Source organism: Physella acuta, unplaced genomic scaffold (assembly GCF_028476545.2).
Source record: "Physella acuta isolate Inbredline_101_S28 unplaced genomic scaffold, ASM2847654v3 ptg000454l, whole genome shotgun sequence".
NCBI classification, from domain to species: domain Eukaryota; kingdom Metazoa; phylum Mollusca; class Gastropoda; family Physidae; genus Physella; species Physella acuta.
Window position 1 is genome coordinate 286,580 of NW_026731973.1, and position 15,371 is coordinate 301,950.

The following is a 15,371-nucleotide window of genomic DNA, read 5'->3' on the forward strand; positions in this document are numbered from 1 at the left end:
GCATTTTGCATAAGAAAAAAATCCCAGACCTTGAAACTACGTAGAACGAAGTGAGGTAGAAAACAACATGGTGCTCGTAGAAGATCATGGAGCGCTCCCGGTCACACGACTATCGTCTCGATTGTGCACGCTTCTATTTTGATTTATTCCACGATTTTAGTAGCCCAAATTATCCATAATGTAAGGCACTTTTTGAAACGAACGTAGGTACCCTAGTGTTAACGGCGTAGTCCAGGGTGCTGCGAGTCACCCGACCAGCAGATATATGTCATATACTGCTTAACAGTTAACTCAAGTAGTATACATGATTACTATGCGCAGGATTTCATATCAAAAGATCTAAAAAGCCATTGGGTAACTCTGGGCGCAAAATCAAACCCTGTCCATTCGAAAGATGTTTTACACAGAAAGCTTCCGATGAGCATTTTCATTCACTTTTAAAGTTTCATGGCAATCGGAAGGAAAGTGAGCGGTTTGTCAGCTAGCTCGAAGGTCCAAGGTTCATATCTCAATTCAGACTGCAGTACGTCCCTGAGTCCACTCAGATCTGATGGTACCTAACTAACGCTAGGGAACGCAAATGCGTTTAGTCATAGTGCTGACAACACTATTATTTCATGTCTTGATAATAGAAACAGATTAACCGTACTTCATCTATTCATTGTGTCATGGGCACAAACGGGAAAAAGATAATGCTGATGTATGAAAGTAATGCAGAAGAGACAAACAAAGCGATATAGTTGTTTAGATGCACTGTAAAACGTGTGGATTCGGTTCCTCCTTTCTCAAATTTTATCACGCATTCAAAGCAAAAAAAACAAACATTTTAACATTGTAAGTTTATCCTATATTTAAAAAAAAAATAATTATCTTGCTATTGTAAGCAATACAAAATACTTTACTTATTTAAAAAAATAGACCTGCATTTTTTATAAGCTCAATCCCCTTTTCCATAGTGCAAAATAATGTAAAAAACAACATCCAACATATTTGCAGGTATCAAACACTAAAAATCAATCTAAATTTCGGTGTCAAGCAATTATTGCGACGTAGATGCTCGTGATTTTGAAACTGATACAAAATGTTGCATTCCCGTTGTGTGAAAATAGAATTATTCCAGCGTTGCATTTCATTTTCAATTTCATCACATTTATACCAACAAATAGTTTCGGGATTTCGTTAAATTATATTACGTCTCCTTTAATTGTCAATGCAGACGTGTGAAGCTTATAACAATTAAAACTTGGTTCTTCAATTAGTAATGCGAAGTTTTTACAAATGTAAATTTAACAGGTTTTTATTTAATTGTTATTACATGATTTATATAGGCCTACCCTTTTCAAGTTCATGGTTATGTGGTTTTGTACATGTGTGAGAAAAAATATGAGATAGAGATAAAACATGTGATGAAGCTTTTAATTTGTGTTTTGTAAAGGAAGGACATTTCGACAAACACGCAGATTTCCGTCCGAATCAAGATAATTTAGAAGGGCAGATGTTAGTGACGTCACATTATGGTCTTACCGATTTTAAGACTAAATTTGACGTTAGGGGTAGGGTTTGAATTATGTTTAAAAGTTGGCATATATGTTCATTGGCATAGTCATGTAACCTAGTTGTTTAGCTTTTTTTTAAGTTATGTAATTTTAATTTTTTAATACATTTTGTTAGGTTTTTGTCGTGAAAGATTATTTTTTAATCGTCATTGTTGAAGTTCACAGAGAGACTACAAATTTGACTATTAATAAATAATTATAAAAGGTAGCTGCGGTGAGGTTAATTCAATTAGTAATTTTGGATATCGTGGCATTTAGGCAAGAGGTGTTTTCACTGTCCAGCTAAGTCAAAATTTGTGTTACCAATTGCCTTTTATGTTTAATCTGAAACCACACTGTTGTGTGCTGACGAAGACCTTGGGCCGAAACGTCCAAAGTATTTGTAACTGTCTTTAACTTGTGACGTAACTAACACTATATGTTGTATTACTAATTAATTAATAATTGCATGCTTGTTAAATTATTTTCTAAAATTAAAGCTTTTTATTTCACGTTATTTTTTAAAAATGTTATGGATAATTCAATTTTAGCTTTGGTAATAAAAAGTCCAATTTATAAATAAATATTGATACGGAGGTGATGATATTCATGTTCTGATACTCTAGATTATACAATAATTATACATATGTATGCTTGTTTGATTTTTATGAAATTTAGTGTAACGGATCTTAATTTTTAGTTGTAAAGTAGACTTTGTAAACAAAACGTTAGCGTATTGGAGGTAGGCCCTAAATTTTAATGTTTAAATACATTTATGAAGCATGCCAAATTTTTACTTCTCATCTCAGAAGTTAAATACTCCTATTATGAGGAATGAAATTGCATTTAGTTATTGTAAATATAATTAAATATTATTAATAATATATAAAAACAAACATAATAAATCTAAAAGTTTGATGATTGTTTAAGTTGTATAATTTAACATTGATTAAATACATTTCATTAAAATTATGTTTCGGTACAATTAAGAAATGTTTTTACTAGTAAGCTGAGTTATATTTTATTGTCATTTCATAATTCAACATACGACAAATATAAACTTGAACTGAACGTAAAAAAACAGCTTTCTATTTTTAAAATAGCATCAGTCGCTAAAATACCTAAGAGGTTTCACGAGCGCCCAATCATGTTTTTAAAGAAAGCAAACGCTTTTCTGATTTTTAGTCGCTTGCGGCCTCTAAATGAAAATTATCTTCCCTTTTGTAGTCCGTGGCCAGCTCTTAGTCGCGAAACAAATCCTCCTCGTGACCAAATGTTTAAGTCATCAATAATTACTTCATATTAGAAATTACTTGTTATTAGATTAATTTATTATCCAATTTATGTTCAAAAAATGGACATTATCATAATGTTATCAAATATGAAAGTGTCTGTAAAATGACGCTATATATAACGACAAAATATTATTGAATGTTTTTACGATTGACAACCCAACTTTAACGCACACACGTTTTTTTTTTATTTATTTCTGGTAGAACGTAAACGTAATATAAAATGGACTGTTACATTTCGATAACAAATAAAAATAAACTAAATTAATAGAAAGTTACACACATTTTAACAAAACACCACAACCATTCCGCTTTATAAAAATATACCATGGTAATAAGACCTATTCTCTGCTCCCCTAGTTTTATATGATTAGTGAACGATATGTTAAAAATCTCATGCTTTTTCAGAACAATACAGAGTGTTTACTGGACAGCTTCAAGCAAGATGTACCAATAAAACGCAAGGTAATATATCCCTTAAATACATGATTTTTAAAAATGCTTGAAAAAATATTTATATTGTTTTAGTGGTTATGTGGAGAGTATAATCAAGTAAAAAATAATTTTAGTTTAAACATGTGCTTTAATTAAAAAACTAATTGTTGCATGTCTGCAACAATTATGTAGTAAGGAGATAATTTTTAAGACAGTAGTTGATCTTGTTACAACAAAGATAAAAGATGCCATTGGGATATCCAGGGTCCACTCTGGTCCTGGCGATCCAAGGTCCACACTGGTCCTGGAGATCCAGGGTCCATACTGGTCCAGGATATCCAGGGTCCAAACTGGTTCTGGATTTCAAGGGTTCACACGGGTCCTGGAGATCCAGGGTCCTGGCTGAAAGAAAAAAAAATAGTGAAAAAGTAGGCCAACATGTATGAAGTTGCAGTACTGCAACAATGATTTTGTGTTTATTTATAAATAAATTATGAATTGATTAAAAAAACACAAACAGTATGTAATACTAGCCTTAAGTAATAAGAAATATATTTTTAAAAATCCCAATACATGTTTATCCAATTTCGCTAAACTTCGAAACACCAATGACAAATGCTAGGATAGAAAACGTATGTATGCACGAATTTGAGATTTGCTTGACGATAGTAAAACTCTAGGTCACTTAGAAATGTGCAGGCTGTATGGTTAACTATGTAGCAGTCAAACAACGCGATGCACAGAATCAAACATGCTTAGGCTATTATTTCATAGAAAAGTAACTGGTATGTTGCAGCTCTGTAGCTATATGCATTTAAGGGATATTAAATATTTTCTTCATTAGTTATCTCCTTACTTAACACCAGTTTAACTTTTTAAAACAAACTGCGCAGCCGCGTATAAGAAACGTTACAATTGGATTTTATGAAAAGATTTTTGTGAACGAAGTGGGCATCGAAGGAAAAACTAAAGAAATTAACAGTTAATTATGAGTAAGCAGAGGCGATGCAACTTCTTCATGTCCAATGGCCGAACTATAACTTTGCATTTAAAATAAAATAAACGAATGTGCATAACATAAGCTCAGACTCTAAATTGCTAACTCTAACGTGAAAACCCGCCATTTTGCTCGTGGTAAACATGGCCTAAAAATGGTCGGAAGTCATGCGTCCGCTCCGGACGCCATTGTTGTTAGCAACCGACCACGCCTCCAAGTTTGCGAATGATCCTACTATATCTAGATCAAGAACCTAGATAGATAAATCCCATGCATTCTCGAATTAGATGTTCATTGAAGCTAAACAAAGATTTATATAAATAATTAAGGCCTGAAATAGATAATAGGTGTAGAATTTACATTAAGTCTAGATCTAGAATTTACGTTAAGTCTTGTGACCTAGATTTAGATCTAGATCTAGAATTCTAGATTCATAACATTTTCTTACTTCGACAGCTGATCTGTAGATCTAGAGAAATGTATTGTATAATTTCAGAGACTGTATTATTGAGAATGTTTATTATATTGTGTTTTACATGAAGTTGCATGAATTTAGAGCACCTGGCTAACGGAAGGACTGTCTGAGCGACTCGTCGTGTATTTTTCCATGCTTTTGTGAGATCGCTCATTGACGTAAGGGGAGAGAAAATTGTGTATAAAAGGGGGAGCGCAAGGTGAACGAGGGTGCTTGCCTGTGACTGTGTAGTAAAATGTAAGATGTCAACACGTCAGTTTGTTCTAGACTATAATGTAATGGTCATTTTTCTACTGTGGAATATTATTAATTTTTTTTATGGATCAATGTAAATAAAGTTTGAAGTTACAAAGCACTGTTGATCGTATTCGTGGATGAACGAACCCACAATAACAACAGTATCATCCAATCAACAATATTCATGTTGTTACAAGTTGTATAAGCCGCGTATGTGTACTATGTGATTTATGTAATACATTTGAAACGTGATCAAAGCACCGACATTGCTGATTACTGAGTCAGTTAGCGTGACGTCAACGTTATCTTGGAAGCCTTGTTTGGAGCCATAAAGTTGAAAATATTCCTTCTCATCCCTGCGGCTATTATTAGAAAAAAAATACATTAGATTTCAGGTCATAAAGGATGCCAAAAATCAAACCTGATTTTCTTTTCAACAGCTGTTTCAGACAGAATACCTGACAAGGCTACGACGAATGTAGGCCTACTTCTTAAAATACGTATGATCTATCAGGCTCGATCTACGAAGTACATTTAATTTACTTATATCAAGGTTTAAACTCAATCTCTAAAACTGTAATTCTTTTAAAAAACGCCATTTATATCCATGTTATGTAAGACCTGTATTGTGTAATTTAACACTTAAATTAGTATATTTCTCAACAAAACAGATCACACAAAAGCATAACTAATTAGAAATGTATGACAAAAATGAGTTCTAAGCTACAAGAATGCAGTTAAGTACACGTTATGTAAGTAATATTTTCTTTTATTATTGTAGATTTAAATATGAATATAAAAATATATATAAATTTTAAAAATGCAGCTAGTCAAGTTATTTTTAAAGCTTTATATACAGTTTTAATTTTAATGGTAAAACTAGAAGCCGAGAATTTAAAGTTGTAGGTAAACTGTATTAATTATAAAAAATGATATAAAATTATTGTAAGTGTTAATAACAATATCCTATTTAGTGAAAAAAATCAATAAATTTATTTAAATGGTTAATAAAATCATTATATTTTCTTTGCTAAAGTAAGTATGATATTCATTTTAAAAAATAATATATCTAATGGACTACATGTAAAGTAAACAAAACAAAAATGAAAAATAAATAAATAAATTTTCTACTGTACCCTAAGTATGACCAAGGTATTATATAACATTAATACAATTTAACAATGGTGTATTATATAACATTTAACTATGGGGGCACTAACCTAACCTTAGACAAAAAACAGTTATCGCATTAGATAGCAGTATTAATACGGTACTAGAGTAAGGCGATATGACTTTAATATCAATCAATCCTTCTTTAAAACTATACAGACCTGTTGCCTAACAAAAATTTCACTTCTATAAAAGTTAAAACTATTTACTTTATTTGGTCATACCCATTTCTTTTGGTTTATAATAAAATATTTACTAATCAAATATCGAACTACTAACATGAGTTTTTGGTTTTTCTACTCAACTTGAGCCATCAAGCTTTTGTCTAAATTTTGAAAACTAAATTAATAGTCCCATCTAGAAGAACGAGACGGTAGAGCTCTTTGATTGAAGTATCTGCTTCGTCCGTATCTACTGTAATTCCCCCACCCATTGCAGTGTTTGCATTCTTCATACCTGTTGTTTCTCTCATAAGCATAGACATCAAGCCTTCTTGATGCAATGCCGTTTACGATTCCCATTGCATTTTTGTCTTCTAGAATGTATTTGTTGTTCATTAGCTGCGAGAGGCAGTCAGTTGAGATGTTCTGGAGTGGGATTATAGCGAGTAGCTGATGAAGGCAAAGTCTGCGGACCCACACAGTTGCAGCGTCGTTAAAGTTCTTTTCATTTGAACTTCCAATGATCCGCACTGTAAAGTGAGCTGAATTATAATCAGCGCTTGCCCATTTCAAGACGGAATAAACACGGAAATCCGGGCATACATTTAACTGATTGCTCCTAAGAATCTCCATCAATTCTTTTTGTGAAACTTTCATAAAATCATCCAAGCATACTAGCTCGAAGTACGATTTTACCAACACTTCCTTTATCTTTGCCATAACAGTTGATGAGGCCAATATTTTCGCCATCGTTAAAACATCTCTATAGTTCAGAACCGTTATCTTACTTTTCACAAACTTTTCACATACCATTAATAACAAATTGATCCCCAGTCGATCTGCGGCATGCCAGATTTGCAGCATATTACCTTCATTTAAAACGTTCGTCCCTTTATAAATAGCATCAAGTATAAGAGCAAATGTTTCTGGTAAGATTCCATATACTGTACAGCTTGATTCAGATTTATCTCTTGCGAAAACCTCAAAGTATCCAGAGCAGGAACCTAACACAAACTTGTGACATTTGAACTTTGTGTTGCCAACGTTGACCGTCAAATCGGTAAAGTTTCCCATATTACTTTGAAAACATTTGAAAATACCTCTGGCTATATCCATATCTACTTCAGGCATCAAGAAGTCTGTAGGATCGATCCCTAGCTCCCTGTTGGACATATGTTACATTTATTAATGTTATGTAGAAAGTTATGGACAGAAAGTTATTATGAATCATTGACAATAATAATTAGAAACAATCAGACATATTACATTTTTATTTATCCCAAGTGCAATGTGCACTTTTTAAAACAAATGTATCCACAACAGTGTTCAAGGGAGAGTCAGGGGCATTGAGGATCATACTTCCATCTGCGTGACGTACATATGAGATACCTGGTATATTTTGGCACTTAACTCTTTTTCTTCTACTTCGTTCTTAATTTTAGAGTTGGAAGGATTTCCCACTCTACAGAATTAAGTATTACGTGCCAACTTGTTACGCGCCATATTGGCTGTTGATTTAGATTTCTACCTGCTTTTCTTTTTGTATTTGCTTCCCTAGACTTTGTCCAACTGAGAATAAACAACGGCAGTTTGATTATAGAGTTATCTCTCCTAGAAGAGTAACTTTCCCCAGCTATCGAGCCTCATCTACCCAAAAGTTCGAACTCGTAACTGCTCGGTTTAGCAACCACGAGCTCTATAGAGTTTCTACCAGGCAAAGCTACCCAAACTCCCCCCCCCCTCCCGAAGAAAGTCTATTACCCCCCCCCCCCCGAATGAAATGAAATCTTTATAGAAAACAAATACTTTTACCAGTGTCGGTTCCCCCCCCCCTAGAAAATGTTGTCCGCCCTCCGAAAATATCAAGTGCCCCACCCCCGGGAGAAAAAAGTCTGGAAGAAACACTTGAGATTTACCAAATCGACCGCGCCGTTAATTGACAAAGTATCTTTGAACCCATTTGCAGCTCAATCATCGGACCCCATTTGGTAGAATAGCAAAAATATGGCTATTTCTGAGCGCCCAAATTACAAAACTGCCGTGGTGACGCCCATGTAATATTTAAAATTTGATGATGGCCGCAAACTCCTCTTGGGTGTATTTTGGAGTGTACTCTAAGTAGAATTAGTGTACTTGGAAAACTAACTTATTAATAATGATTGATTGTATTTTTAAAAAGCAATTTAAACAAACATTAGAACTAACGTATTTGTTTTTTAAATGTAGTTAGTAAACGAACAATAAACAAACATTATTTTTAACATTGTTACCTAAAATATTCACATATGTCTCGGCTTCGCTGTGTACCTGAAAAATTAAAAAAAACGCTTGAATCTATGCTTTTAAATATAACTTTATAAAATGACCACTGTGTACGTTCTAGATAAAACAGTATGTACTAGTAACTAAAGTATTTTTAAAATGAACTATATTAGGCAATACATTTTATTTTCCTTTGTTTTTATAGTTCATTTTTTACTAGATCTAATAATATTTAATAAGTTTTTCTAGTGAAAACAACTTACCGTTAACAGATGATTGCATGGTACCGAATCCAACAAAACTGATACTTGACTGATACATTGTTGTAAATAATGAAATAGCAGTGTAAAAGGTTGACCTGGATAGCCGAAGTGTTAAAGAACTAGATTTAAAAGTAATTGTATTTAATCGTTATTTTATTTTATGAGATACGCCTGATAGTGCACTGAAATGATGCTAAAGATGTCATCTTAAACAGTTCCTAGAGATCTTTCAATAATGAATCCCCGAAATTATGTAGTATGCAGTATTGCTAGTGTAAGGTATTCACATACTGAAAGCGAAACTTTTCAAGTTTCAAGTTTTTATTTTTAAACATTAGAAGGTCCAATGATATTTTTCGGTTTCATTTTCGTTTATACGGCTATATCTGTTACCAGGGGCGGTTGAACGAGACCCCTATCGAAAACATTTTGGTCTTCATATATGTATATATATATATATATATATATATATATATATATATATATATATATATATATAAATATAAATATAAATATATATATATAGCTAGCTGAAACATTTTGGTCTTCATATTTATATGTATGTATATGTATGTATATATGTATATATATATATATATATATATATATATATATATATATATATATATATATATATATATATGTCTGTGTGTATATATATATATATATATATATATATATATATATATATATATATATATATATATATATATATATATATATATATATATATATATATATATATATATATATATATATATATATTAGATACGCACACTATTTCAAATACTAATACATACAGTTGCAATTTTTGTTTACAATAACAATAATAAATAAACTAATACTAAAAACCAAATTAACTAAAATAATCTGTTTCTGCTTTCTCCGGGCTCGAAAAAAGCTGCATTAAAACACGCTGTAATGGGATCTTTTTTATAAAGTATCATTGACACGGTTGTAAATGTGTTTCCTTTCACAGTTTTGAGTTATAAGACTTCCGTCCTTCATACAATGGATTTAGTAAACTGCTTAATCTTCTCTTGAAATAAAATGTTGTCTTGGTTTGTTTGGGCCAAGTATTTTTTCTGGGTTTTTTTTTAATGCTATTGTGCAAAGCACAAATAAAAATTATTAAATTTTCAAGAGTAACAAGTGAAACAATTTTGTCAAAATAACTTTTAAAAACCCAGCTTAATGTAGATTCTTTTTCTGAATTTGTAGGAAAAGTAAATACACGTTTTTGTTATTGAAATACGTTGAATTATGATGCATTTTTAAGTAATACTTTATTTAAGATTTTTAAAAAGAATACCAATTTTTTATTTTCATAATTGGGTTTAGATGTGTAATAAGGTTTCTCTGTAGATTTAAACTATTGGAGTCAGTGTTGGTTTATTAAAGATAAATTTAAAAAAACAGTTTGGAGTTTTTTCTATATTTTCACTACGCGCTGTGTTTTCCATACTTCTATAGATTCCAGCCTAGCTGCGGGATTTGTATGTAGGCTATATATAGTTGTTTATTTTTAGTTGATTAATAAATGTTTTCTGGTTCATACAATAACATGTCTCAGTATTTTAAGGGTTGATCTATGATACACTTTACTTAAAGCGTGTGTACAATAGTTGGTAATCGTTGAGTAGGTATTTGACAATGTCATCGTTGTTGTACTTAACTAGAACGGGTTGGAGGGGGGGGTGTTGAAGATCCATCATCTGTTTTGCATATTTTATCTCAGAACTGAAAAATCATCGATGTTACATTCCAAGCACTTGCAATACAATAAAAGTTGTCCAAAATAACAGCTCTGAGCTCTTCAGATATATATTTCTGTTGTGATTCTTTACATTTTTTAACACATTTTAAAATGGTTTTCTTTACCAAGGGTCTTGCCACGATGGTCTTTTTTTCTGCTTTTTTTAGATCAAACAAAATCATTTTCTCTGATCAGTTACAATAACGTAACAATACATTTTAAAAAAATAAACTTTAAAATTTTAAAAATTCATTTTTAAAAAGTATGTTTTTTCATGTATATAGAATGTAAGTTTAAAACCAATTGAGTAACATAAAACGATACATAGATAATGTTTATTAAATGTCATAAACGGTTTCCAAATATTAATGATAACACAAGTAAGTAAAAAAAATTCATACAAGCAAGTAAGTATTGTTAACAAAACACATACGCTAGTTAACTTTGGTCAGCAACCCATGTACGTTAGAAAACTCCAAAATCAAATAACTGCTGCTTTGTAGATTGTTCTTAGGTAGAAAAAGGCTATTGAAGCAAATTCAGAAAGACAGCAAGGCTGAAATCCGTAATCGTAACATTTCATTGGTGTAGGAAAAATCCCCTCCAAGGGTAACATTAAAATTTAGAACAAAGAAGAAAATAATTATCAATAAAAAAGTTTTTAAAAACCCACGTTTTCTGATTGAACTAAAAAGTAGAAAATAAATGCTATACATCACAATAATGCAAGCGATCACTCTACTATAAGCGATGAAAAACGTGGGGCGCCGAAGTAAAAGTTATATTACTATTGATTAGATAATACTATTGACTTTTATTAGGGAGCTTGTAGAGAGTCAACAGTATTAGAAACTGTGTTGTGTTGTTTTGTGTTGTGTTTGTGTTGTGTTTGTGTTGTGTTGTGTTGTGTTTGTGTTTGATTTGTGTTTGTGTTGTGTTATGTTTGTGTTGTCTTTGTGTTGTCTTTGTGTTGTTTTGTGGTTGGGTTTGCATTCCGAATTGGTTTGTTTTCGTTTGCTTTTTTTGTTTGTTTTTTCTTGGTATTTGTGTTTGTGGTGTGGTTGCGTTTGTTGTTAGGTTTTTGTTTTTGTTTTCGTTTGTATTTGCAATTGTGTTTGCGTTATGTTTGCGGTTTTTTTTTTTGGTTGGTTGTGGTTAGGATGGGCAATGACGGGTATTTGATGATTACTAAACACACAGGTAATGGTCCTTAACAGATAGCTTCTTTTTCACAGAGGCTAGAGCAGGGCCTGGTCGGGACGGCTAGTTTTATATAAATCTTTGTTTTTTTTTAGCTATGGTATTTGCTAATTTAAGATAAAATTTAATTTGAAAGTTACTAAATCTAGATAAGGCCTATGCGCGCAAAAAATGTTGCATATGGAAACTCGAAGTATTAAATTATAACACAAAAATACATCAATGACGTCTCGAATCTAGATAGCTAAGTTGTCAGTGTAATAGGCTTTCATGCGGTTGGCACGGGTTCTAGACACATCACGTCAATGTTAAATTTAATTTTTTAAAAATGTGAATGATAAAGTTGCCTATCTAAACTTGGCGGGATACAGGGCAGGTGAAGTAGAGTTCAACTGCTTCCTTGTCCTAAGAATATGAAGGGATAGTGTGGTCAGAGACATGCTCGGCCTGAATCGTTTTTTTAAACGACAAGAACATGTTGTCTGAGACTTGGCCGAACACTGGGAAGATGAAGTAGATTTAAGTAGGTCACATGTGACGTCAGTATATAAAGGGATAGTGTGGTCAGACCTATGCTCAACCGAAATCGGTGTTTTTAAAAGATAAAAAAACGTCTTTTTGAATTTGTGGGGTCTGGTTATTTTGTGATGATGAGTGACAGACGTGATGTCATTTATGGATGACCCCCGAAACACACAGTTATCTAACTAGATAACAGGTAGTCTAGTCAAAGATTGTTATTAAAACGTTTTTTTTTTTAAAAAATTTAGTGCTTTACATGTTTTATTTATACTAGAGTTGCATGACTAAAAACCATTGTGCGCCTATCGAATGTGATGACGCGCTTTTGCCGTGATGACGCATGTGGACAGAACAGCCTACTAATTCGGTCCAAATTTTAATTAATTTATAAAAACATTAATTATGCGACCAATTTAGTCAAACTGAATGTCACGATGCCTTGTCTTCATGTCTTGACCCACTTACTGTGTTTCTTCCAGACTTTTTTATCCGGGGGGCACTAGAAATTTTCGGGGGCGGGCGGTAGACTTTCTTCGCGGGGGGGGGGGGGGGCGGACACTGTTAAAAGTATATATTTTCTATATAAATTATATACATTTCATTTCGTTCAGGGGGCGGTAGAATTTTTTCGTGGGGGCTTCGCACCCCCGAAGAGATGCCTTGAAGAAACTCTGCTTACAAACTATGAACCGTATCTGTCACGTAGAAGTGCCTGCAATTTAACTCCGTCGTTTCGATCTAGACAGTCTGACGACTGACTGACGACTGAAGAGAAAGTGAGTTAAATAAAAGCTTGAAAAAATAAAAATAATTCTAAGTTTAAACTTGGTCGGAGAATTCCAATTTCAGCTTTAAACATAATAAATAATGCACCATATTTTATATAACCAACTAAATAAAATAAAGCATGGGTTGTATGTATATTAAGCATTGGAGAAGGGTGTATATATAGTCACGAGCAGTTATGTAAATATAATCCAATGATATGTTTAAAGTGTAACAATAATTTTTTGTCATTATGTTTTAGATCTAGATTCTAGATCTACATCTGTTTAGTGCAAGCATATATTTTGTTACTATTTACGTATTTCTTTTTTTAATAAACCGGTAGTGATCTCCCCTAAACTTTCTCGAATATTCTTATATAAAACAACAGGGGATGGTAACTGGGGATATAGTTATGATTTTTAATCCATTTTAAATACTTAAACTTTTAAAAATAGAATAGAATCTCATAAAAAAAACATTGCGCACCAAGCAAACGCCGAATAAAAACGCGTATAATAGTGCGCAATATTATTAGTACTTTAAAAATTTACATTAGTTTTTTGAGAAATCGGAAGTAGCGTAAATTACTACTTCCAGTCAACGGAAATTACTCAAAATTTAACAGAAGGTAGAGAATTAGATCTTTTACTTACATGTGAAATTTCATTTATCTATCTGAAATAGTACTCAAGTTATAGGCTTTTGAAAAATTCAAAGTAGGAAAAGTACCACTTCCGGTTATCGGAAATCGCTCAAAAGTTGATACGGATCTACGATTTTGATAAAATACTTATATATGAAATTTCATCAACCTAGCTGTAACGGTACTCAAGTTATCGTGTTTACACACGGACAGACAGACAGACAGACAGACACACACACACACAGACATACGGACAAGATTGCAAAATTATGTTTTTCCGTATCAGTGAGGTGTAAAACGTCGAGATTTGTAAAAATCTCGATTTTTTTTTTTTGCACGATTACAATACTTTCTCTATACTACGTATATACGAGAAAGTAAAAAAAGCCTATATTTATTATACTAGCCGTCCCGGCCAGGCCCTGCTCTGGCTTCTGTAATAAAACCTTTCTGTTAAAGACCATTACCTGTGTGTTTAGTAATCATTCTATACCCGGCATTGCCCACCCAAACCACAACCAACCAAAACCAAAACAACAAAACGCAAACATAACGCTAACACAATTACAAATACAAACGAAAACAAAAACCTAACAACAAACCCAACCACAACCACAAACACCAATACAAACACAAAGAAAAAACAAACAAAAAAGCAAACGAAAACAAAAACCTAACAACAAACCCAAACACAAACACCAATACCAACACAAAAAAACAACGAAAAAGCAAACGAAAACAAACCAAATCCAAACGCAAAACCAACCAAAAACTCAAATACAAACCCAAAGAAAAAAACACAAACAAAAACGAAAAAAAGAAAGAACAAAAACGAACCAAATCAAAACGCAACCACTAACGCAAACCCACCTAAACACAAAGAAAACGCGAACATAAACGCCCGGGGTAGAATCGCCTGTTTTAGCTTAATAAACGACTATAGTACCCCAACTTATTCATAGTTTTTGCACTCACTTAAACGAACGCGCCTGTTTCAATTTAATGAACAATTATAATACTCCAAGCTTATCCGTAAAATACCTACAACATTTGCACTTGATCAATCCCCGCTAATTATGTAATTATTTTTTTCCCAACACCAAAACAAAGTAATAAAAAGTAAATGCTTTTCCACTAATGCAATGGTTTTATAAAGGGAAGTAATTGTGTTTTCCTAATTTATCAAAGGGAAGTAAGCGCCATAGGACTAAAAAAAGACATAATTAGAATTTTTGTAAAAGATGATATTTTTTTTAAAAATTGTGTTAATGAACATGCCGACAATTATTACTTTCAGTTTGAAAAATGAAAATTATTTCCCAACACTTTCAATGGTAATTTTTTAACTCATAAATTTAGACAAATGCGCACGGTAATATTCTAACACTTTAATCCATGGAAGTATGTCAACGATATACATATGTAGTTTTACATACAGAACTGAGCTTTATATATTAGATATAGGCCTTAAATTATAAGCAAGTGTGCACTATAGGCCATAGGAATATTTAATTGATTTTAAAAAGGAACGAAACATCTCTAATTATGTCAAAGTTCGTGGCACATTGCATTATCAGATCTTAACCTAAGTACATTCAAGTTTAAAACACATCGGTTCGGGTGTAATTTTGTTAGAAAAGTTTCCATCCAGACCA

General features: G+C 32.3%; 2 protein-coding genes across 2 annotated transcripts in view; both read right to left on the reverse strand.

The window, feature by feature from the left end:
- LOC131943413 (D-beta-hydroxybutyrate dehydrogenase, mitochondrial-like) overlaps positions 1-15,371 on the reverse strand; it is a 143,521-nt gene that overhangs the window by 72,256 nt on the left and 55,894 nt on the right. The window lies entirely within an intron of this gene.
- On the reverse strand, positions 3,634-9,034 carry LOC131943387 (kelch-like protein 41). Its single transcript, XM_059303485.1, has 4 exons — positions 8,828-9,034; positions 8,573-8,609; positions 6,598-7,464; positions 3,634-3,664 (listed from the first exon to the last, which is right to left on the reverse strand). The coding sequence occupies exons 1-4, from the start codon at positions 8,883-8,885 to the stop codon at positions 3,634-3,636; spliced, it is 993 nt and encodes a 330-aa protein (XP_059159468.1). The 5' UTR covers positions 8,886-9,034.